We start from the raw sequence: 23,517 nt of genomic DNA on the forward strand, positions 1-23,517 counted from the left end.
AATGCGCGTGTGCAGCTCTGGTCTGTCGTACTAATAATAATTGGAAACGAAGCGCCACTGCTTCGCTGCCTTTCAGACGGTAGGCTTGTATTTGTGTAGAGGTCCGAGCTAGGAGCTGTCTGCTGGCTAGGACTTTTAACGCAGTCTGAAGTCCCCTACTGCCTTCTCCTACCACAAAGCACCCATGTACAGGATCACTCCAGGTGACAGTTCCCAGCCTTCCTGAAGGGCCGTCTTTCCCTCCACAGATGCTTCTGCCGTTCACACTGGTGGTTTCCGTGGACAGGGTGGTGGGCACCCTGGGGATCTCTTTCAGGAAAGGAGGCTGAGACGGAAGTTGCTGCTGAGGCTTACTCTGTGGCCCGTGCCAGAGCTTGGTGCTTTAGCGGGAGAGAGACGTGATCCTGCCGGAGTGACTGCTAGTGGGGTTCCAGAGGTTACATTGGGGGTGGCAGTTCGTTTCCCTTGGAGTTGTGTCTTACTACTTGGAAGGAAGCCTGCTGCTCCCAGCACCAGCTTTTTGTGGAGTTCTGTCTTGTTCTCCTCGTGTACCTTCGGCTGTTTAAAAATTGTGGAGGTTCGTTAACACTCTACCCATCACCCAGTGTCCTCTCTGGAGAGGGGCAGAGTTAGCACGTGTGCAGGCTGCTCTGCCTACAGCACTTGGAGTTTGACTTTGGCATTCTAGTAATCTGCCTGTGCCTCAATTCACAAAAGGATTTGTGTGATTCATTGTCCATAAATCACTGTTCAAAGTTACCAAAGAAAATTGATTCCATGCAGTACCAGTTTGGGGGTTAATCATGTTACTGGTACATATCATACATATATGTTTATAGTTGAAAATAATAAAACCTTTCTTCTAGCCTTTGGATAATAATCTTCCCATTTCGTTTATTTTTTTTCTATGATAATCATCTGTTTAGAAAAAAACGTTTTTCTTCAGACATTTTTTGTTTTTGTTTTAAACTGTAGAACATTCTTAGAGAAAAACAGGCTTTTCTGTAAAATACGAATTTTGGTTGTCACATTTCTTCCCTATGTTGAATTATACTTGAATGTTGTAAGGCTGAAGACAGTGTTTTGGTAAAAGGTTTGAGGAAGCCTTTTTTCTAAAAAAAAAAATAGTTTTAAATTCCTTCTGAACATAAAAGTTCAAATTTATACTTTATACTTTTTGACTGAAATTTGTGTCCTATATTGGACTTACAAAGTAAGGTGAATAAAAAAGTAATTAGTCCAAAAAATGCAAAAAGACTGTTAAATAGTTCTTTGATGACCTGATACTAAGTTATGTGAGAACATTTAGGTGGATCGGTATTTTTTCTGATTGACTTTTGTTTTAGATGCCATTCTAAACATGGTGAACATTGCCGCTAATATTCTGGGAGCAAAAACTGAAGACCTGACGGAAGGTACCTCATCATTTTATGGGTCTTTTACATACCTGCTGCTTGAGGGGACTTCCTGGCTAGGAAAGAGAGTAATAAGCCAAGCAATTAGACTTGGCATTTAGAAATATGAAATGATTCGAAGGGACCCACCCGTCTCCGTTGTTCACTGTTTGTTCAGTGGCACAACTTCTCTGTTATGGTGGGGTCTTGTCTGCCTAAAATTCATGAATTTGTGTTTTGACTCTTCCTGCTGCAGAAGTAAAATAATTTTACCCCTTATCTCTTTCCTGAGGTTTTGGTGCTCTAATGGCACTTCACGTGTGCTTTATTTAGCAGATAGTTACTCAGTTTAGAAAGCAGTTTTTTCCCTTACAGAATGCCAGATAAGAGTATTATTAATTGACAAGGAAAAATAATCTTGCCTTTTAAAAAATCTTAGTTCCAAGTACAAACTACAATGGCCCATTCATTTCTTCTCGTTCTCTTTAGAAGCTCAGGTGTTAGAAGGCACTCGAATTGCATCAGATGGCCCAGAAGCCATAGTCATCCGACTTGCTTTAATTGTCTGAGAAGCCGAGAAGGAATACGCATTACTTGTAGTTCTGGCCTTGTACAGTCATTTCTTTCTGAAAGAACTTGGATGAAAACAGTCTGCAGTGCAAACCTATTTGACTTTTCTCTTCTCCCCTGAGAAACTAAACTTTATTTGTTATAGTGAAATATTTCATGCTATAGCTTTTAAAAATTAAACTCAACATGGGCATCTTTCTTACAATAGGAAATAAAAGTATATCTGAGAATGCCACTGCCACAGCCGCACCCCAAATGCCTCAGTCCGCTCCTGTTTCAGCTCCTGCTCCTTCGCCTGAGTAAGTTACGCGGCGCTCCTGGAGTTCTGTCCAAGTGGGGAACCGAGCGTGCCAGCCACGGGAGCGCTTGTGACTGTGCGTGAGGACTGTCCACTGAGAGCCCCAAATCGCAGGGCAGACGCTCCACAGCCACCGGTGTCCTCGAGCTGCTCCCGGGCGCCAGGAATGCACCTCACTCCAGACCAGATGTCTGTTGTTTGGATGTGACATGTTACTTTTCTTATCCACAATACCGAATCTTTTTCCGCACGGCCAATCATTGATGCAACTGCACAGTATAGGTCTCAGCATAAATTCAGTTTAAAGTCCCGTTTTTATCAAGTTCAGACTTAAAAGCATTGATTAAAGATCAGTGCTGTGCCTAGAAAGCTGTAAAGGATACCCGAAGCACCCAGAGCAGTGATTCTTACGTGTGTGCTTGTCACACAGCAGACCCTCACAGCGTCCGGTTTCTCAGATCTAACGGCGCGCGCGGGTCTTCCCGGGCTGCAGGGGACACCTGGGCAGAGAGGTGTGTGTGCAGGTAACACGTAAAACACGCCCTCTCTCTTCTGTTCTTTTCTCCCAGAGACGATTAAGGTGTCCGACGCCTCTACGTATCCGTAGTAGATGAGCTCATAATGACTTGGATAATTGGGCATAGTTATTATAAATTTATATATATGTCATCAGATAGACTCCCTGTAAAAACTTTGAAAGGCCCTTTTCTGTAGAAGAACTCTATTTAAGAGGAGAAGATATTTGAACATGAACCTGTTCAAGGTACATGTGTGATGACACACATAGTAGGTGTGCTTCACGCTGCAATTCCTCAGTGCCATACCAATGCAGAAATGAGGTTTATGCTCTGAGGGGCACGGTGACCAGTTTTGGATCGTCCTGTGTTAATTCTTAAAGTGGCTAAAGATACTTATTGGGTGGTTAGAGAGAAAGTATAGCATTATGTGTCATTAATTCCTAGAAGTTCTAAGAAATCTATTTGGTATAGACACATTCTTGGTGTTTCTAATTATGTGTTGCTGTGATTGCTAGTTCTGATTTTGTAATTAGGCTTCTTCAGTTAACAACACATACTATGTCTTATTTTTAAAAACTAAATGAACCTAATTTCATTTTGCATATGTACACACACACACACACTCACACTCACACTCACCCCCATATGAGTATTTGGTGGAAGATCAGGCTACTGTGACATATATTAGAGTTTGGTTTTTAATACATATTGTTGCATAATTATTTTTTTTACTTAATGTCCATGTATGTTTGTCTTAAATTTTATTGATGATTAGATGGCAGTCATCTGGAGAAAATAAATAGAAGAACTCATGTTAGGGTGTCACTGTTAAAGTTGTTATGAAAAGATGACTTTTCCAGGTTTGAGGTGTTTAAAAGTAAAGTTCTGATTAGGGTATTCATAGATGGTATATAAGTTAATTTTTACCAAATTAAATTATTATTGATTTTAGAGAGAGAGGAAGGGAGACAGATTGATTTAGAGAAGAAAGGGGAGAGAGAGAGAGAAAAAATTGATTTGTTGTTCCACTGATTAATGCATTCACTGGTTGGTTCTCATGTGTGCCCTGACAGGAATCGATCCTGTGACCTTGGAGTATCAGGATGATGCTCTAACCAATTGAGCTACCCAGCCAGGGCTGAAAGTATAGCTTTTTAGATATTGTTCTATTCCTGCTTTTGCTATTGTGCTATAAGTCTTTATTGGAAGATATTTCCTGGCATTCTTAGTAAGTTTTTAGAGTAGGAGAATTTGTGTATGAAGGTTTCATACCTTTTGTGCTATAAGGGCCTCGCCCAGAAATGTATTTATTCTCTTTATCTTGGAAGGAACCATAGACATTGTAGTTTGCAGCAGTGTTTTCACGGGCTTCATCTCCCACCTGCCCCGTCCTCTACACGGACTCTAGCGCTCAAAGATGGGATTGAGTTAATGGCACTATCGGTTTATTATTAGCCAGGATTTTCATTAAAGTGGCTAAGATTTTGGTTTTAAAGAATAGAACCTTAGCGCAGATGTTACGACGATTATCTTGGGGAGCAGAGGATGTGTTTCTTTTCCCCAAGGCAGATAACGTGTGTAGTGTCACAGACCATCCCCAGAAAACTTACCTTTGAGAACCCGAGCTGCCATTTGAAAGTAGGGTAGTCAGGTACAAAGGGCAGTCGTAATTTATAATCCTGGGTTCTAGTTCCTGCTCTGAGACTTCACAGCCCCTTGAGTAGCTCAGTTTTTAAAATAAAGGGTATTGAGACTTGTAAAGATTTGGTGAATATGTATGGGAGGAGAGGTACACAATACATGCAGTCAGTGGGCGTAGTGTTTGGGTTCAGACAGTTCTTAAACAGATTAAAGAAGGGCAAGGTTGATTTGCTCATGCGGTGATTCCCGTCCTCTGTCTGGTCAGTTGACGAGTGGTCTTTCTATTATCATTTCTGAATAATCCTTGGTTTTATAATGGAAACTGTTTCACGAAAAGAAACTCATCCAAAAAATATTTGAGTTTCATCTGTATTTCTAGCCTTTCTTTTGTCCTATGTATGATACATTTTCCTTAAACATAATTTTAACTTAAGACTTCTAATGAAAGTGATGACGATATGTGTTTCTAGGTTTGTAACCACCGAAGAACAGGGGCATGCCACAGAGCCATCACCACCAGATACTCCGAAGGAGAGCCCCATTGTCCAGCTGGTTCAAGAGGATGAGGAGGAGGCAAGTCCATCCACGGTGACCCTTCTGGGGAGCGGAGAACAGGAGGACGAAGCATCACCCTGGTTTGAGTCAGAGACACAAATACTTTGCAGTGAACTGACCACAGTGTGTTGTGTTTCCAGTTTTTCCGAATACATATATAAATGGTGTTCAGTTAGAGCTGCTCTTTATCGGCAGCGCAGCAGGACTGCCGTGGAGAAAGGAAAAGACACTCTCGCGCCAGCTCATCCGCCACTGCCGCCTCCTGCAGAATCAGTAGCTGTTTCAGTGTTGCAGCCTCCGGGTGGAGAGCTGGACAGTGAGAGGAAGGAAAAGGAGGCTGGAACTGTCGTTCTAGGTGACTTAAGTAGCACACACCAAGGGGATTTGATTAATCACACTGCAGACGTAATTGAACTTGAACCAAGCCATCCTCAGACTCTTTCTCAGTCTCTTCCCTTAGACGTTACTCCTGAGCTCAGCTCATTATCTAAAACAGAAGTGTCTGAGCCCGTTAAATATGAGGCAGGGCATACATCGTCACAGGTGCCTGCGCAGGAGAGTTCTGCTGAGGCTGGTAACGAAACAGAGAAGAGGTCTGAGAGTTTTGGTTCTGTGGAGAAGACAGCTGTGATCTCTGAAACGAAACTTACTGAGGTGATGGAGAGTGCTGTAAAGGAAAGCACGGACTCTGTGGAAATGACCGCAAAGCTCTCTGAAACAGTAGTGCCACCTGTAAACACAGCTGCTGTGCCAAACAGAGAAGATGGGGAGGCCAGAACGGCCAGAGCCGACGCACCAAAGCCCGCGCTGACCCCTGCTGTGGATCCCGCTTCACTCCCTGAAGTAAAAGAGGAAGAACAGTCTCCAGAAGAGGCCCTTTTAAGAGGGCTGCAAAGGACAGCTACAGATTTTTATGCTGAATTGCAAAATTCTACAGATCTAGGATATGCTAATGGAAATCTTGTACACGGATCAAACCAAAAAGAGTCAGTGTTTATGAGACTTAATAATCGCATTAAAGCCTTGGAAGTTAACATGTCTCTCAGTGGCCGCTATTTGGAGGAGCTTAGCCAAAGGTAAGCTTTATTGTGGGCCAGCACAATCCATTTTGCACGATGGGTTAGGTAGCGGAGGTGGGTTAGGTGGTGGAGCGTGCGTGCTCTGTGGCTAAAGGAGGAGCAGACTTCCTGTATCATGCTGTGACAGTAGTGAGCGCTGTTGTTGCTGCAGAGAGAGAGTTGGTTTGATCTTGATCAGTGACTTAAAGGATTTCTTTTCTTTCTTGGAAGTACGAAGTGAAGTAATACCTTTCCTATTAGGTTAAGTTTGAACTATCTGTAATCAGTTTCTTCTTTCTCCTGTTGCTTAACCTCAGCCACATTTACGGTGTGATTCCCAGAGCACTCATGGGTAAAATTATAGACCTGAAAGCTGTTAGTGGGACTCAACAAGATGTCGTTGAAAAATTTAGGTCCGTGGAGCCCGGAGTGGACTGACCCGGGGGGTTGGGCAGCACGTGCCCTCTGTCGGCAGCTGCCGCGGTCCTCATGCGCAGTGGGCCTGTTCGTGTGCGTGTGGCCAGAGGCCGTGCGGCGCGCTGGTGCCGCGGCCCAGTTCCCCGTGTCGGTGAACCTTTCCGCTCTTCTGTCCTCGAGGTGTCCAGTGTTGTTAGGGCCTCTCCTCCCTCCAGCATTTTGTAACTGCCGGGTCACCCTGTGTCGAGTTTCTGACACACTGCTTTTCTCTGCTCTTCTTAGATCAAAATGCTCCTAACAAGATGTCTCCAGGGTGGTCATGGTATCCTAACCGGGGTTTATTCCTAGTCCATGCATACAGTTTATTGGCCCATTGCGTGTGCGTGCACGCCCACTTAGTGCCGTGTACCTGCTCCTGTCCCTTCGCACCTGCCCCCCAGAGGAAACCACGGTAGTCACTAATCTTGTTTTAAATTGAGATAATTGACATACTGTATTAGTTTTGGGTGTACAACGTAGTGATTCAGTATTTGTGTGTTTTGCAAAATGATCCCCACAGTAAGTCTAATTAACATCCATCACCACAGTTGTAAGTTGTTTTTTCCTTGCGGTGAGAACTTGTCAGATCTGTGCTCCTGACAGCTGTCAAATGTTCAGCACAGCATCGTTAACTCCGGTCGCCGTGCTGCACTCCACACCCCAGGACCTGCCTGTGTGGTGCCTGGGAACTCGGCCCTTGGTCCCACGTGACCCATGTGCCCACCCATGAACCCCTGCCTCCGGCACCAGGGATCTGTTTATTTTTATTCCGTGCGTACGTGAGACTGTCCAGTATTCGTCCTTCTCTCTGACTTACTTCACTCAGCATAATGCCCTCAAGGTCCATGTGTTGTCTCAGCCAGATTTTCTCCTTTTTATGGCTGAATATTATTCCTGTGTGTGTGTGTGTGTGTGTGTGTGTGTGTGTGTGTATCACATTTTCTTTATCCGTTTATCCATCAGTGGACACTAAGGTTGCTTCTGTGTCTTGGCTGTTGTTACCGAAGCTGTTGGGGGTGGGGGGGTGCATATATCTTTTTGGGTTAGTCTCGTTTTCTTTGGAAAAATACCCAGAGGTGGAATTGCTGGGTCATGTTGTAGTTTTATTTCTACTTTATTGAAGAACCCACACTGGTTTTCATGGTAACTGCGCCAGTTTACATTCCCACCCACAGGGCGCTCCTTTTTCCTCCCATCCTCACCACCGTGTGCTAGTTCTTTTTGGCAGTGGCCAGTCTAGACGGCGTGAGGTGAGCATCTCACTGTGGTTTTGATCTGCATTTCTCTGATGGCTAGTGATGCCGAGCACCTTTTCATGTACCTGTCGGCCATCTCTGTGTCTTCCTTGTCAGAATGTCTATTCAGGTCCTCTCCCCGTTTTTAAGAACAGATTGTTTGGGGTTTTTTTGCTATTGTGTGTGTCTTTATATATTTTGGATATTGACTCCTTATCAGATAATATGATTTGCAAACATTTCCTCCCATTCCATAGGTTGCCTTTTCATTTTGTGGATGGTTTCCTTTGCTGTGAAGACGCTTTTTATTTTGATATCATTTCCCTTGTTCACTTTTACTTTTGTTGCTGAGCATTTTGTCATATCAAAAACCATCGTGAAGACCAGAGTGAAGGAGATTACTGCCTGTGTTTTCTTCTGGGAGTTCTATGGTTTCAGGTCTTACTTTCGGGTTTTTAATTCAGGTTGTTAATTTCTCTGTGTGGTGTAAGATAGTGGTCCAGTTTTAGTCTTTTGCGTGCAGCTGTCTGATTTTCCCAGCTCCATTTGCAGACAAGACTGTCCTTTCCCCGTTCTGTATTCTCGGCTCCTTTGTCGTAAACTAATTGAGCATATATGAAACTAACATATCTTGCGTAGCCCTGAGAGACGTAGAATTGATGCTGAGGCAGCAGGTAACTGCCAGTGACCTCTTCATTTTACCTGTGTAGGTGGGCCTGCATTGCACAGGCCTCGGAGTCATGTCTAGAAAAATGGATTCGTCTCCTATACTGAAATCAGATGTGTGCTTCCAGTAATGAATTAATAAATTAGGAATTAAAGCTAATTTAAGTCAACTCTTACTCCACAGGTACCGAAAACAAATGGAAGAAATGCAGAAGGCTTTCAACAAAACGATAATAAAACTTCAGAATACTTCAAGAATAGCAGAGGAGCAGGTTGGTCATTTCCACATTTTATGTTCTTTTTACGTAAATTTCCTTTGACTTTTGTATGCTTTCACTGGTAAGAAGGATAAGTACTGTTAGCGTTCTTTTACCCATGATAGCTTATGATTAAACTTACTAACGCCATGTCTAGAGAGCTTATCCAGCTGTTAGCATTAGTATTTCCTCTAGAGAGAATTTGCTTGAGCATTATTCATACTACATTTCAAGCTCTGTGTGTGTGTGTGTGTGTGTGTGTGTGTGTGTGTGAGAGAGAGAGAGAGAGAGAGAGCAGAAGTACAGTGGACTTTTGTGCAACTTTTTTAAACTCAAAAATCCTTTGTGGTCATGTAGATCACTTACTGATTCCAGTAAGAATAAGTCTGTTTCTTTTTAATCCCAATACCTTTTTATTTCTTTCTTTCTCCCTCTAATTTCCTGCCTCGAGCTATATGTGGATGCCACAGGACTGGTGATGTGGTCACCCCGTCTTACTGATTTTAAGGGAATAGCTTCAGTGTGGCTCCACTAAGTGTGATGTTTAATAAGTTGCCATAGTGTGTTCCCGTGGTGAAGACATTGTGTACTTTCCTGACAGTTTATCTGGGACTAGGGGATGGGGAGTTGAGCGAGGCGAGGTGAGGTGGCCCTCGTGTTGCAGAGAGTTTAGTTTTAGTTGCATCTCACGCTCAGTTTGTGACACGTCATGATTGTGGTTCCACACCGCGTTCCTCCCGTGCCGGTTTTCTTTTCCTCGCTGAGGTCTGAGAATCGCTCCCACATTCTGAATCTGAGTCCTTCAACAGGAGCGTGCTCACAAGTGTTTTCTTCCAGTCGCTACCTGTTTCTCCTCCTCTTAAAAGTAGCTTTTGAAGAGCGGTTTTTTTTAAAGGATTTTATTTATTTTTAGAGAGAAGGGGAGGGAGGAAGAAAGAGAGGGAGAGAACATCAGTTGGTTGCCTCTTGTTCACCCACAAATGGGGATCCAGCCCACAACCCAGGCATGTGTCCTGACTAGGAATCGAACCGGCGACCCTTTGAATCACAGGCCAGCACTCAGTCCACTGAGCCACACCAGCCAGGGCTGAGGAGCAGTTTTTAATTTGTTGAAGCACCTTTTTCACATTTTCTCTTTGCTTTGCAAAACCTTTGCCTAACCTCAAATCACAAAGATTTGTTTTTTTGTTTTCTTCTAGAAGTTTTAATAGTTTTAGGTTTACTTTGGGTATATGATTCATTTTAATTTTTATGTGTTGCAAGGTTTGGATCATAGTTCTTTGTGGGGGGGCAGAATGAGAAACATGAATATACTTTTGTTTCAGCATCATTTGTTAAAGATGATCTTATCTCCATTTGTGTGTGTGTGTGTGTGTGTGTGTGTGTGTGTGTGTGTTATGGGTCTGTTCCTGGACATTTCTTTCTGTTTGCCTGTCTTTATGCTGGTACCTCATCGTTGTGATTACTGTGGGAACTCTTGAACTCAGGCAGTGTGAGTCCTCCAGCTCTGTCCTTTTCCAGAATTTTTTCCTCTCATCTGGATTTGGCTAATACAGATTTTAGAGTGAGCCTGTCACTTTCTATCTTTAAAAAAAAAAAAAAAAGGAACCTGTTGGATCTTAATGGGGATTATTTTGATAGATTAATTTGGAGAGTTGCCACCTTAGCAGTATTAAGTCTTCTGGCCCATGAACACAGTATTTGTTTCATTTTTCATTGAGTTTAATACAGTGATTTGCCCTCTGTGTTTTATCTTTGCCTTATGTCTGAAAGACTTGGTGAAGTACTTTGAAATAATCTTGTGTATTAACACTATTGGAAGTAAACCTTGATTGGAAGTGTTAACTGATTTATTAAATTTAATAGTGTTTTTAGTATTAAATAGTAAATTTAATAGTCCTTTCAGTGTTTATAACTGTCCAGAAGTTATCAGTGTTTGTCAGAAATGTCAGTCAGAAGAAGTAGGTTGGGCACATCCAGCATTTCAGAAGGCGAGGTGGGCAGGCAGAGTCCCGCAGCGGAACACGTGAGGAGTAAGGGAAACTTTGTTCACAGTGTTTTCTACCCACCTGCCCCCAGCCTCACACACAGACACACAGCTGAGACTTAAAACTCATTTAAGTCGAAATTCGAACAGCTTACATCTCGAATAATAAATGGTTTTATAGCTTTTCTTGTAGAAGGTCCCAAATTAGAGTGTTGGACTTCCTTAACATCTTCCTACCTTCTTTCCCTCCTCCCTAAATCCATTAGTCTGAAATTTTCAGTACAGTCTACCTAATACAGATTTAGAACTATACATGTGATGCATAATGCCCTAAAATATGCATGCAAATTTTGAATAAAGGCATGTTTGTTGATAATTAAAGTTTCTAAAATTCAGAGCTGAACAGATGAGAGTTTTAATGAATTTCTTTGCATTGGTGACATTCTGGCATTGACTAGATAACCAGTAGTGTGGTTTTTTTGACTGTGTGGCATCCTAAGTTCCATCCTGATATAAAACAAAACTGTTAGACCTGGGTATGAGCCTGCTGCATATCCAGAAATATTCTTCAAAATTTTTTCGACATGTCTTTGTGCCAGCTTCTTTGGTTTAAAAACACATATTTGACAAAGTAACTATTTTGCATACAGCTAGTTATATGGTGGTTTATACATATGGAACCCATATTAACTTGAAAAGTAATAATGTATTAACTTCTGTTAGTCTTCTCCATGGTAGCAAGTGGCAAAATGGTTTTGGGGGTGGGGCAGGGGAGGAAGTTTGAACAGATTCTTGAAGTGTTTTTGTTTTTTAAAAAATTTCTGTTAAGATTTTATAATATTTAGTCATTAGGAATTTTCCTTATTAATGCCTCCCCCTCTCCTGAGGAACTGAATAGTTTTTCCAGATTATGTTACTTGAACTTACATCATAGCAAGGACAAACGATGTTTGTTTCTTCCTGCGCTGTAGGACCAGCGGCAGACGGAGTCCATCCAGTTACTGCAGGCACAGCTGGCCAACGTGACCCAGCTGGTCTCCAACCTGTCGGCCACAGTAGCGGAGTTGAAGCGGGAGGTAATTGTCACTGCTGGTGTTCTAAGACAGTGCGTGTCTAGAGGTTGTCATAGAAGCAGGCTTGTTAAAAGCATGGTATTTAAGAACTTTAAATGAAATTGTCATTTATAAGGAACTTTTCAGAATACCAGAATGTGGCATTTTAAGGTTTTGGAAATAATTACAATCTTTTGAAAAATATGGCTTTCATAGTTTAGGTCATACCTAAAATACAGTTAGTTATAAACCATTTTTCAGGCCTTTTGCAGACCACTGATAGTTGCAACTCGTGCTTCATTTCAGTTCCAAAGGCTTAAGTTACTTAACAATTTCACGGATCTAGTAAGCATTTACTGAGCAGCCAGTCTGTAGGAGACACACGCCTGCCGCCCCAGGCGGGGCCTGCAGCTGGGAGCAGTCCCTGGCCTCGTGGAGCCGGCTCTCCTGGGCGGGGGGTGTGCAGTCGGTGAGTGTGATAAGGACAGTGGCGTTGAGAAGGGGGTGTGGCTGTGTGCAGTGGTGGCGCTAAGGGCTGCGGCTTTAGCCGGAGTGACCCGGGAGGGCTTATCTGAGGAGGTGGCGTAGAGCTGAGTGCTTCAGGGGAGTCAGCGGCCACAGAGCTGGGGCTCAGAATGCACCCGTTGCTGGAGGAACCGGGGCAGTGGACCCTCAACTGGGGACTGTGGTCGTGGTTTAAGTGCAGAGAGCAAGCCGGCGTGCCCGGAGTGGACTGGAGGAGGGGAGTGGGGGTAAGAAGTGAGTGCAGGGTGTTGGCTGGGGCCCAGGCGTGTAGGCCTTTGTAGGCAGTGTAGGGTTTGAATCTTATCCAGTCGTTCCAAGCCATTGGTGCATGTTACATAAGGAAGCGGCGTGGGTTACTGCGTTGACAGCACTTTGGGGAAGTCCCCGTTTGTCACTCTGGAGAACTGGCTCATGGGGAACGGCCAGAGCAGAGACAGGAGGAAGCTCAGGGGGCAGCGGCGGGAGCCAGGCGGCGGGGTGTCAGCGTGGAGCAGGGTCTCGGAAGTGGAGCCACCGTGGGGTTGCTGAGTTCAGGGTGTGTTTCGGAGGAGAAGGACAAGGCTTGCTGAGAGATTGGACGTGTGCAGTGAAGAATTAAGGAAGACCCTCAGGTTTTTGGCTTGAGTAGTGGGGTGATGGGTGGTTCAGTTCTGTTGGGTGGGAGAGACCGGGCAAGAGCTCATCTTTCCTCTCCCCGTGGAGGAGACGGTGCGAATGGGAGGGCGGAGTGCGTGTGGCGGAACGTTAGCGGTCGGTGAGCGCTGGCCAGAGGCACAAGTATGCTCGCTGTACGATTTTTAAAGCCTTTTCATAGGTTAGAAAATTTCAGTAAGTTGGGGGCAAAAAGAAGGAATGTTAAAACATTATCTTGTTAGTACATTTTCAGAGCACGTGCCCTAAATTAATGGTTCTGAAGCCCATTAAAGTAAGTTTAAAGTGATTTGTCCTTGGAATTTTAAGTCCCCCTTGTTTTCCCTAGGATGCTGTTTGAAGTGTCACTACTTTCCCTCGTCTCGTTCCAGGTCTCAGACCGACAGAGCTATCTCGTCATGTCGCTGGTCCTCTGCGTGGTCCTGGGGCTGATGCTGTGCGTGCAGCGCTGTCGGAACTCCTCGCAGTTCGACGGAGACTGCGTTTCCGGACTTCCACAGGGTAGTCTGTATCCCAGCCCCAAAAGGTGACGTCGGCGTTACACTTCACCATTTTTTGTCGTCTTTTTTATGTTTTTGGGGAATGTAGGCAAGTAAAGGGATGTGGAGATCATTTTTATATTATTATCTTGAAACCAAAATGTTAAGAACATCATTAGAACTAGTGTGAGATGATTCTACGCCTGGAAGACTCTGTGGACTGTGACAGAGGAAACACTAATAGTGTAGTAAGCGCATAAAACCCTGGAAATGTTTTGCGTGTGAAAGATTTGAATGTGGAATTCAAAAAGGGGGGGGGGAACTAGGTATTTTAAATATTGCACTTTTTATTTTTTAATTAAAAATTTTTACTTACTAATTTATGTATATATAGAGAGAGACTTCTCTTTGTGTTCATTGATTGATTCTTTGTTTTTTTTTTAAGATTTTTATTTATTCTTAGGGGAAGGAAGGAGAGAGAGGCATCAATGTGTGGTTGCCTCTTGAGCACCCCCTACTGGGGATCTGATCTGCAACTGAGGCATGTGCCCCGACTGGGAATCAAACCAGTGGCCCTTTGGTTCTATTCACAGGCTGGCACTCAGTCCACTGAGCCACACCAGCCAGGGCTCATTGACTGATTCTTATATGTGCCCTGACTTGGCATATTGGAACGATGCTCTGACCAACTGAGTTACCCAGCCTGGGCTTAATGCACTTTCTACACAGCGATCCTTAAATTTCTTTTAGACATATTAGCAATACCTGGAGCGTTAGCTTAGAGATTATTCCTGTGTGTCATGTACAGTTCTCAGTAGCTTCCATCTAGCACTAGCTACGGAGTAAATTCTATATAGTTTATTCATTGTGTCCAATGTTGATTTTTCTTAATGTGTTAGGTGTTTCTCTTCCTATGATGATATGAATTTGAAAAGGAGAACTTCATTCCCACTCATCAGATCCAAGTCTCTGCAGTTAACTGGAAAAGAAGGTAGATTTTTGTGGATGTGTACTTTGTGTGTGTATAATGAAACACGGGTCCGGCTCACTTGCGGCATAGGTACAATGTTAGCGTTGTGTTAGAGGCCACCTACAGCGGGTCATGGGTGTAGGCAAAGCCGCCTCCTCGTTTCCACACTTCACCTCTTTCTGTTCCTGCAAGCCCAGGGGGTGGGGAGGGCTGAGTTCAGGGAGCCATTGTAGCTGTGTTTGCCAAGCTTCTGTTTAGAAGTATTTCTTTTTAGAAAGGGATGTTTGAGACAATTCACGAGATATGGAAAACCTGAATGTGCTTCCATAGCATCCTGTGCTTTTCTACTTCCTCTTCCTGTACAGGTAGGACTCCTTGTGCCTGTAGTTTAGGACTGTGAGGCATTTTTGCAAAAAAATCTGGTCTTTCTCTTTTTTAAAGCCCAGAGTCTAAAAACTTTCCATTGGCTAACACTCAATGAAGACTTCAGTTTCAGTGAATGGATGTGTACTGAGTGGCTGTTTTTCAATATTAGTACTTTTATAAGTAGTGCTTTAATTAATGCTTACTAAGAAACTTATCCTCATAGCAATATTAAAATAACCAAACTGATTATGTATTTCAATTAGGAGTGCTTTCTTAATTATTGGCTTCTCTTTCTTTACGATTTAGTAACTAAGCCGCATATTTCACTTGATTAAGCCATTCAAGTAATCGTTCCTGCGCTTTACTGGTTTGCTGTTACCACAGAGCTTTGCAGACCTAACCCTTTACATGTGTGTTTGCTGAGGACCAGTACATCTCTTCCTCCTTCCTGCCTCTCTTTTCCTCTTTCATCGGCTGTGTCTATTTGCAAGTGAAATTTGTCATTGAAATAGGCCTCCAGAACCTTTGCATTTCACAAATCTAAAATTCTCTGTACATCAAAGGGCCTCCCTTCATCCCCTTCACCCAGGCCCTGGCAACCACCACTGGATTTTTTGTCTCTAGGAACTTGACTGCTTTAGTTCCCTCGTGTGAGTGGAGTCGTATAGCATTGTCTTTCTGTGCCTGAGTTGTTTGATGTAGCACAGTGTCCTCAAGGGTTGTTCATGTTGTAGCATGTGACAGGGTTTGCTCCCTTTTAAAGGCTGAATAATATTCTATTTTGCACACCTACCACATTTTGTTTACTTGTGTGTTAATGGGCTATGGGGTTGCTTCCACTCCTTGGCCGTTGTGAATGTTGGTGCTGTGAACGTGAGTGTGCACTTACCTCTTCAGGACCCTGCTGGTAGTTCTGGATGTGTGCCCGGAGGTGGGGTTGCAGGACCATGCAGTTCTGCTTTCTGAGGGACCGCTGTAGTGTTTTCTGTCATGGTTGCACCGTTGTGCGGTCCTGCCAACAGTGTGCAGCAGTTTTGTTTTTCTTCATGTTCTCGTCAGTTGTTTTTTGCTTTTTTTTTTTTTGTAGTAACTTTCCTAATAGTTGTCAGGTGATGTATTGAGATTTAGATTTGCATTCCTCTGATAATGAGAGATGTTGAGCGTCTTTTCATGTGTTTGTTGGCCATTTGCAAATCATGTTCAAGGCCATTTTTAATTGGCTTATTTGTGGTGGGGGATTGGGTGTTCAGTTGTAGGAGTTCTTCATATATCCTGGGTACTAACGCCTTACCAGATACCTGATTTGTGAATATATTCTCCCATTTCATAGGTCACCTTGGGACTCTGTTGATTGTTTTCTGTGATAGAAGTTTCTGAGTTTGACAGTCTCACCTGTCTGTTTTTGGTTCTGCTCCCTGTACTTTAGATGTCATACTCAAGAGATCATTGCCGAGTCCAGTGTCATGGAGTTTTCCCCTATGTTTTCTTCTAGAGGTGTTACAGGTTTAGGTCATACGTTTAGGTCTCTCTCCATTTTGAATCAGTATGGTGTGTGGCAGGGGTCCAGCCTCACTCCTTCGCATGTGGGTGTCCAGTTTGCCCAGCCACACGTGTTGAAGAGGCTGTCCTCCCCCCCAGTGAGCGGGGGGTCCTGGCACCCTTGTTGAAGATGGCTTGACCGTACCTGTGAGGGTTTACTGCTGGGCTCTTTTTTAATTTCATTTGTCTGTTTGTCTTTATGCTAGAACCAGGCTGTTTTGATTACTGTAGTTGGTAATGTGTTTTGAAATCAGGAAGCGTGAGTCCTCTTTATTCCTATTTTTCAAAATTGTTTTGTCTGTTTTAGATCTCTTGTGATTCAGTATGAATTTTAGGATGTATTTTTCTAATTTGGCAGGAGTGCTGTCTTTATTTCTGTCTTTTTTTTTTTTATTTTCTTGCTATATTTTGGATGATTTCTTCTGATCTCTTTTCCAGGCCCTGCATTCTTCAGCTGTCTGTAGTCTTCGATTAAATTCATTCACTGACTTTTAAATATTAGTTATTTTCCATTTCTAAGAGTTCTTTTAGTGTTTTTTTAAACTTAGAGGTTTTTTTGTTTTACATGTCTTGAAGATATATCCAAGCTTGTTTTTTTAATTTAAATATAGTAAGCATAATTATATTTATAGTCTGATAATTTCAGTATTTTAAATTATTTTTTAATCTGTTCATTAATTGTTTTTTCAGACTCTTGCTCAAGGTGCTTTGTAGCTTTGTGTACGTGGTTATCTCTGTGCTAGTCCTTCTCTTTGAAAAATTATTTGTGTGGATGGTTTGAGGGCTACAGTGTAGGCCCTTGCTCCAGGGGGAATTTGTGCTTGCTGTACACGCTCGGGAAAACTCCACACTCCGGGCCTCGCTGCTGGGCCCCCAGGTGATAGGAACTCGGACCGTTGGTCCCTGCACAGGCTCCTCCTTTCCCCGAGGGTCTCCTCTTCTGCAGTGTCGGCTTGTGGTTGGGGAGCGGGGAGCGGGGGGGGGGGGGGGGTGGTCTCCCAACTGCTGCTTGGATTGGCCCTAAGGTTTGGTTCCTGACCTGTCCCTTACGCTGCCGTCAGAACTCACATGCCCACGTTCTTGCACTGGCAGGTGCTCCTAAGGCAACAAGGACTTTTGGGTCCACTTCACTTTTTGGATTCCTACTTTTTCTTCAGTTTTAGCCTCGGGACTACTTACTTGTCTTGGCAGCTTTTAAATGCTTTTATAGTGATTTTTAAAAAAAATCCATCATATGTACTTGCTGTCGTTGTAGAGGCTGATCTGAGTAACTCTTAACTCCCATCCAAAAGTAGACATAATGTTTAAAAAAAACCAGTTTTGAGTGAGATTAGTAATCTAATAGAAATGACTATTTGGAGGAATGGTTGATATTTTTATGTATCTGTTGACTTTCTCAACACATTTCTAGGATATAATGGAAAATATAATTGGTTGAATCATGTTATTAATAAATTTCTGGCATCTGATGTTTTGCAGTGAATTTTCTACGTATGAACTTCTTTCTCTGTCATTCTGTGAGCTGTTTCCTCTTCGCTGTTTCGATGGGACTGCAGTCTCATAGCCCCTTTTGTGTGTGTGTGTGTGTGTGTGTGTGTGTGTTATCTTGTCAGTGCGGGTGGCATAGGGCCGTCTTGAATGTGCTGAAAGTAATGAAATTTTAGAAACCTAGAACTAAAACTAATATTTCTGCCTTACTCACCATGCCAGCAGTGTGTATTCATTATTGTTTGGCTATTTGTACTGCATGTGCAAGCTGTTTTTAGGTTTTGGGGTTCACAGTTTTGATTCTAGTAAACCATTGTAATAAACAGTTAGAAAAAACTTCCGAGATCTGTTTTGCGTCTGTGTTCCTCTGACTCTCATCCATGGTCACAGCCACTGGTGGCACACTGTCAACCCACATTTGCGACACAGTGTCATTAGTCTCTTAGGGAAGTATTCAGATGGTCCGTAGGGTTGGTTCTAGCTGCCTGCTGATGTCCTTTCTCATCAGGAAAGAGGGTGGTACTGGGCCAACGGAGCATCCTGACGGCGGTGGCCAGTGGCCAGCTGGGGGTGGAAACGCAGGGGAGGTGCTGGGAGGTGACCGGTCAAGGCCCCGATAAGAACCACCTCCCACTTGTTGCTCTTGGCTTACTGACTTGAAATGCATAAGTATATCACTAACCTGGTAGAAATATAAATTTTCTGCTTCTGTTAGAAAAAATCCCTAAGGGATGATACAATATTTTTGTTGTGTTTAATCATAGCATAATCTTTTTTACATCTGTTTTTTATTTTTTCTTATTTATAGTAGACCCGAATGCTTTGTACATTGTAGAACCCCTCAAGTTCTCTCCAGAAAAAAAGGTAATGTTTTGTTGGTTTTTACGTATTAAAAGGGTTGGTGGAGTTTGTAAGGGTTAGGTAAAGTTGGTGGTCTTGGTGGGGTGCGTGGCTGTAGATGAAGAAGTGGGGTGGAAGGTTTAAGGTAACCCTTCAAATGGTCCTTAAACCGCTCCTTTTTAGTCATGGTAGAGATACAAAGAAATGTTTGCAGGCTGTGATCCATAAGCCACATTGGGCCTGTGGCACGCGTGAATGTGGAGCCACTTTCAGAGGGCTGTAAAGTAAAGAAGAGCACTCCGGAGACTCAGTGTGTGGCCTGCAACACGTGGAAGTGGCGCTGCGCGGAGCGCTGCGCGGAGTGTCGGCGCGTGTCGGGCGCAGCGTGTGCACTGCCTGCCACCCCGCCGCGGCCTCGCCTCTGAAACGAGGGAAGAGCTCAGAGCTCCTGTCCTCCGCGAGCGACCCGGTCAGCAGGTGGCACAGCTCCGAATGTACTTGGGCTCTTCTGGTTCCGCAGCCTGTGCTTTCTCCACTTTGCCTCTCGGAGTAAGCCGTGCTCTTCTGGTCAGAGGCGATCGTGGGAGAAAGAACATGGGCTTCAGAGCACGCAGCCTGGGTGGGGTTCGGCCACAGCCTGGCCACTTACTGTGTCGTGACTTGGGCAGGGCCCCGAAACCAGGGGTAAAACCCTCCCCTCCCAGGGCTGGTGAGTAGGGTGCTCCTGAAAGCAGCTGGTACAGTGCCTGCTGCGTCCTGGGGGTTCAGACGTGAGTGAGGCGGCAGTGGGAGCTTTCACTGGGCGGCCTGTACTAACCGAGGAGAGAGGGAGTGGTGGTGCCTGACAGCGCAGAACACTGTCCCGCTCTCCACCAGGGGGCGCTCTTCTCCTCCATGAGCTCAGCTCTCTAGATGGTTGATGAGGTGGCTGAGTGTAGCTACTGGGGATCTAACTCCTGCCCTTCTTTCACTCGTGTTGCAGAAGAAGCGCTGCAAGTACAAAACGGACAAAATTGAGACCATAAAGCCGGCAGACCCGTTGCACCCGATAGCCAATGGAGACATAAAAGGAAGGAAGCCCTTTACAAACCAGAGAGACTTCTCCAACGTGGGTGAAGTGTACCACTCTTCCTACAAGGGCCCCCCGTCCGAAGGAAGCTCGGAAACCTCGTCCCAGTCGGAGGAGTCGTACTTCTGCGGCATTTCGGCGTGCACGAGCCTGTGCAACGGACAGTCCCAGAAGGCAAAGACTGAGAAGAGGGCTTTAAAGCGCAGGCGGTCGAAGGTCCAGGACCAGGGGAAGTTGATAAAAACTCTGATACAGACTAAGTCCGGGTCCTTGCCCAGCCTGCAGGACATCATCAGAGGAAACAAAGAGCTGGCCGTGGGCACCTTTGGGGTGACCGCTGTCTCGGGGCACATCTAGATACGCGGACTCTTCACACTGGGGACTCTTGTTGTTCTCGGAGGAGCGCTCTGTGGTATTTGAAGGGTTTGGGGGAGGGAGGTAACGTTAATGGGGAAAGTATTCAGAAGGCAGGGTCTCTGCCTTTTTACAGTAGGTGGGACTGTGTCGGTCGGTGCGGGCTGAGGAGCCGAAGCCCTGCCAGGCCGCTGGCTTCCCGCAAGGACAGTGGCAGGCGTTTTCTAAAGATGCTTTTTCACAGGCCAATTGCTGGTCATTTGGAAGCCCAGTTCCTCGGGTGGGACAGGAGTAGAAGCCCAAACCTCTTCCTGTAGCTTTGGTCCTATTTCTCGCACCTTCCATATTTATGTGCCTTTTGTCTATTTATAATGCCACTGGAAGAGGAGAGGGGCTTCTTCTGTCACTTGATTTCTTTTCTAACTCTGTTAGTTTTCGGAAGCTGCAAACACTACAAGGCTCTGAGGCAGCCTGCCCCGCGAGCGCAGCCGCGGGGGCCAGACGGTGTAAGGGGCTGCAGACCCGCCAGCCGGACCCCGCTGGCCCACTCCCTGGGACCGGCGCGGGCTGGGATTCGTGTCTGTTGTAGGTAGATGGTGATGCTCTTAAATGTGTTTTCTTTTAATTTATTCACACTAGTTTTCTGTAGTTACAACTCAGCGAGGAAGACAAGACTACAAGATCTTTTCTTACAAATGACTGGTATTTGCAAATAAGTTTTTTATAAATTCACCTTTTAAACACATGTAAGCAGTTGGAAGGGTTTAAACATTCACAGTGAGCACCAGTCCTCCAGCCTGTCACTGACTGCAAGTAGGAAATGTGGCGATTTGTCAGCCGAGTCCAGGTCTCACGTGACGCAGTCACTGCCGGGGCGCGCCCAGAACCAGCCGGTGAGCTCGGCGAGTCTCGTCCGACCGTCGGGCCTCCAGGGCCCGCCGGTCCGCGGTGTGCGCTTTGCATTGGCTGCAGGCGGGCGGAGGCGTGCGTACATGTGCGATGCCAGTGCGTCTGTCTTCATCTTGTCCTTTTCTTTCTTTAACTGGCAGCAACTGTATTTGAGTAAAACGATTCCTTTCTGTGTGTGTGTGCGGTGGCGCGTGAAAGTGGCAAGTTTCTTTTCGACGGGAGGAGGGTTGACCACTTCGTGTTGTCAGTCTTAAGTTATAACTTATTAAGCACTTTTAGTAGTAACTGTGTTTAAACCTGTCTGATACCTTTCTGCGGGTATGGTTTGTAATGTGACTTATTTAAAGCCTTTTTGTTCCAGTTGCTGCTCTAGATGAACAGTGTGTTTTAAATGATGGACATTTGTTCCCGTCTGTACAGCCGGCTGTTGGGAGCAAGAGGGCCTGGTTGTACAGAGCCCCCGGAGAGCGGTCCAGGCGGAGGCGGAGGCGAGCGCCGGCGAGGGGCGGGGCGCTCGGTGCGTGACGACGGAGCTGTAGTGCCGTTAGAAACTGTGAATTTCCAAATAAACCTGAACACTTGTCTTTGTTAATAAACTGCTGCCTCGCTCTTCTTTGAAGGAGAACCTACGGCTCTGCCACTCGGGCCAAAGATTTGCGTTTCGGCCCCGTCAGAAACTGAGTCTAGCAGCAGCGTCCCATTGCCTCGCTGGCCGAGTTTCAGCCAACGACAAGCTGGTTGAACGTCCGTCCGCGAGAACGTTTTGTCCCCACGGTCGTGATTTCGTCGCTTCAGACGCTGACGGGGAGGTTTGAGTTTTTATCGAGTAGGTGGAGTACGTGTATGTGCTTTCCTCTTGCTGGGTGCCATCTTTAGGACGACTGATTTAATGCCCTCCACCTCTTACTGCAGTGTAACAGTTTGTAATTTGGGTTTTATCTTTCCTCTCTGAGAGTATACCTACATAAGGAAAAATGTGAAAATGCTTGTTGATAGATCTGTGCCTGGTGAGAAGCAAAGCTGTGTGTGTGTGTGTGTGTGCACGCGCGTGTGCATACATGCAGGGCGGGGCAAAGGTAGGGTTACCGTTCAGCTGGAAAATAACGCGATACTTAATGGTTAATAAACGAGAGTAAACCCTTCTGGGTCCTCACAGCTGTGAACCCGCTTTTCCCCACCCCTGTGTGGGGCTGTTGCTTGACAGTCCGCCTCGGTTATTTCTTCTGATGTGAAGGAAAGCATTAAAACAGGATGGAATAAGGGGAAACCGAGGGATCTCTTCTAATTTTTTAAAAAAACTATACATTCATGTCATTGGAGGGATTCATTGTTCAAGGCGTATTCAGAAACAGTTGTCCCTTCTCTGCCCGCCTCTCCTACCGAAGACCCCGGCCCCACCAGCAGCCCTTCTCGGCGCTGCGACCCCCGCTGCCCGGCTCTCCCTGCCACTCGTTGATTTCTCGGAGTGAGCTGTGCCCCCGGCTTGGGTTCGTAAACTCGAAGGCGTGAATAGGACACAGACACACGCTTGTATTTGTTAACCTAGTTGGACACTTATGTTGAACAATTTTTTTTAAAATACTGCTTTTTTTTTCCCAAACTCTACATCTCATAGACTAAAGTTCTTTTTACAACCTCATGCTTTTTTCCCCAACTTCTGAATTTGAAAAATTTCAAATCCATAGAAAATTTGAATACCCATGTACCTCTGCCCACATTCAGCAGTTAACATTCTGGGGGTTTTGTGTACATATATTTGTGTATACACTACACACTTTTTGGGGGTGAACCATTGGTAGTTGGGACATTGTGACCTTTCACCTCTAAATCCCTAAGCCCGTGCTTGCTGGGCTCCGGGACGTCCACCCACCTGCCCTCAATGGCAGAGTCACGCCCAGCGTGAAGTCCATGGGCAGTCCCTCAGACTGCTCCTTCGCACGCGCCTTCAGCTTCCCTGTCCCTCTCTTGCCTTGATGTACCTGCTGGGCAAAAGGGCACCCCCGGCGAAGGCCAGCCTTCCTGCTGCGGCTCACCGGCACCCACCCACCGCAGCAGGCCCGGGAGAGGCGTCGGAGCCGTTCTCGCTTCGGCCCCAGCTGGTTGACCTCTGTAGGCCTCCGTGCTGCTGGCACACACGGCACGTTCCCTTAGTGCGCCTCCTGCTGCTCCCGGGCGACTCTGAGACGTGTTCTCAGGATGCGCGCTCTCCCATCCTCGTGCTTAGCTGATGGCCCCATTTCACTGAGAATGTGCAGACGTGGTCAGGCTCCTGGAAGCTTCCCCTGCCTGTCTCTCTCTGTCCGTGTGACCCGCTTCCCTCCTGCTCCTTGAAGGTGATGCTCTGCAGGCAGGCTGGGTTTCCTGGCGGACCTCCTTTCACTGACAGCTGTCAGAGGGGTGGGAGTGGGGGGGGAGGGTGAAAACGGTGAAGGAACTAAGCAAAAACCCCCCAACTGGTAGACACAGGCCACAGTGTGGTGGTGCCCAGAGGGCAAGGGGAGTGGGGCGGTAGAACGGGGTAGATAAAGGGGGAGGGGAGCCTCGACTCGGGTGGTGAACACGCAGTACAGTCTACAGATGATGTGTTACAGAACCGTACACCTGACACCTGTGCGATTTTGCTAACCAATGGCACCCCAA

At 45.4% G+C, this 23,517-nt stretch overlaps 1 protein-coding gene across 5 annotated transcripts in view; it reads left to right on the top strand.

Annotated features, from left to right (window-relative positions):
* SUCO (SUN domain containing ossification factor) overlaps nucleotides 1-21,473 on the top strand; it is a 61,422-nt gene extending 39,949 nt beyond the window's left edge. For 4 of the 5 annotated variants that reach the window (XM_045838500.1, XM_045838498.1, XM_045838497.1 and 1 more), the window contains 9 exons: nucleotides 1,347-1,415; nucleotides 2,173-2,263; nucleotides 4,892-6,052; nucleotides 8,576-8,663; nucleotides 11,607-11,711; nucleotides 13,235-13,389; nucleotides 14,242-14,333; nucleotides 18,514-18,569; nucleotides 19,528-21,473. In XM_045838500.1, coding sequence (XP_045694456.1) covers nucleotides 1,347-1,415; nucleotides 2,173-2,263; nucleotides 4,892-6,052; nucleotides 8,576-8,663; nucleotides 11,607-11,711; nucleotides 13,235-13,389; nucleotides 14,242-14,333; nucleotides 18,514-18,569; nucleotides 19,528-19,971 — 2,261 coding nt within the window. In that variant the 3' untranslated portion in view covers nucleotides 19,972-21,473. The remainder of the gene's footprint in view (nucleotides 1-1,346; nucleotides 1,416-2,172; nucleotides 2,264-4,891; nucleotides 6,053-8,575; nucleotides 8,664-11,606; nucleotides 11,712-13,234; nucleotides 13,390-14,241; nucleotides 14,334-18,513; nucleotides 18,570-19,527) is intronic. The other variant, XM_045838495.1, reaches the window with a different exon arrangement.
* Nucleotides 21,474-23,517: the final 2,044 nt, after the last annotated feature.

The sequence above is a fragment of the Phyllostomus hastatus genome, unplaced genomic scaffold, assembly GCF_019186645.2.
Source record: "Phyllostomus hastatus isolate PE091 unplaced genomic scaffold, TTU_PhHast_1.1 phas_contig_283, whole genome shotgun sequence".
NCBI lineage: Eukaryota > Metazoa > Chordata > Mammalia > Chiroptera > Phyllostomidae > Phyllostomus > Phyllostomus hastatus.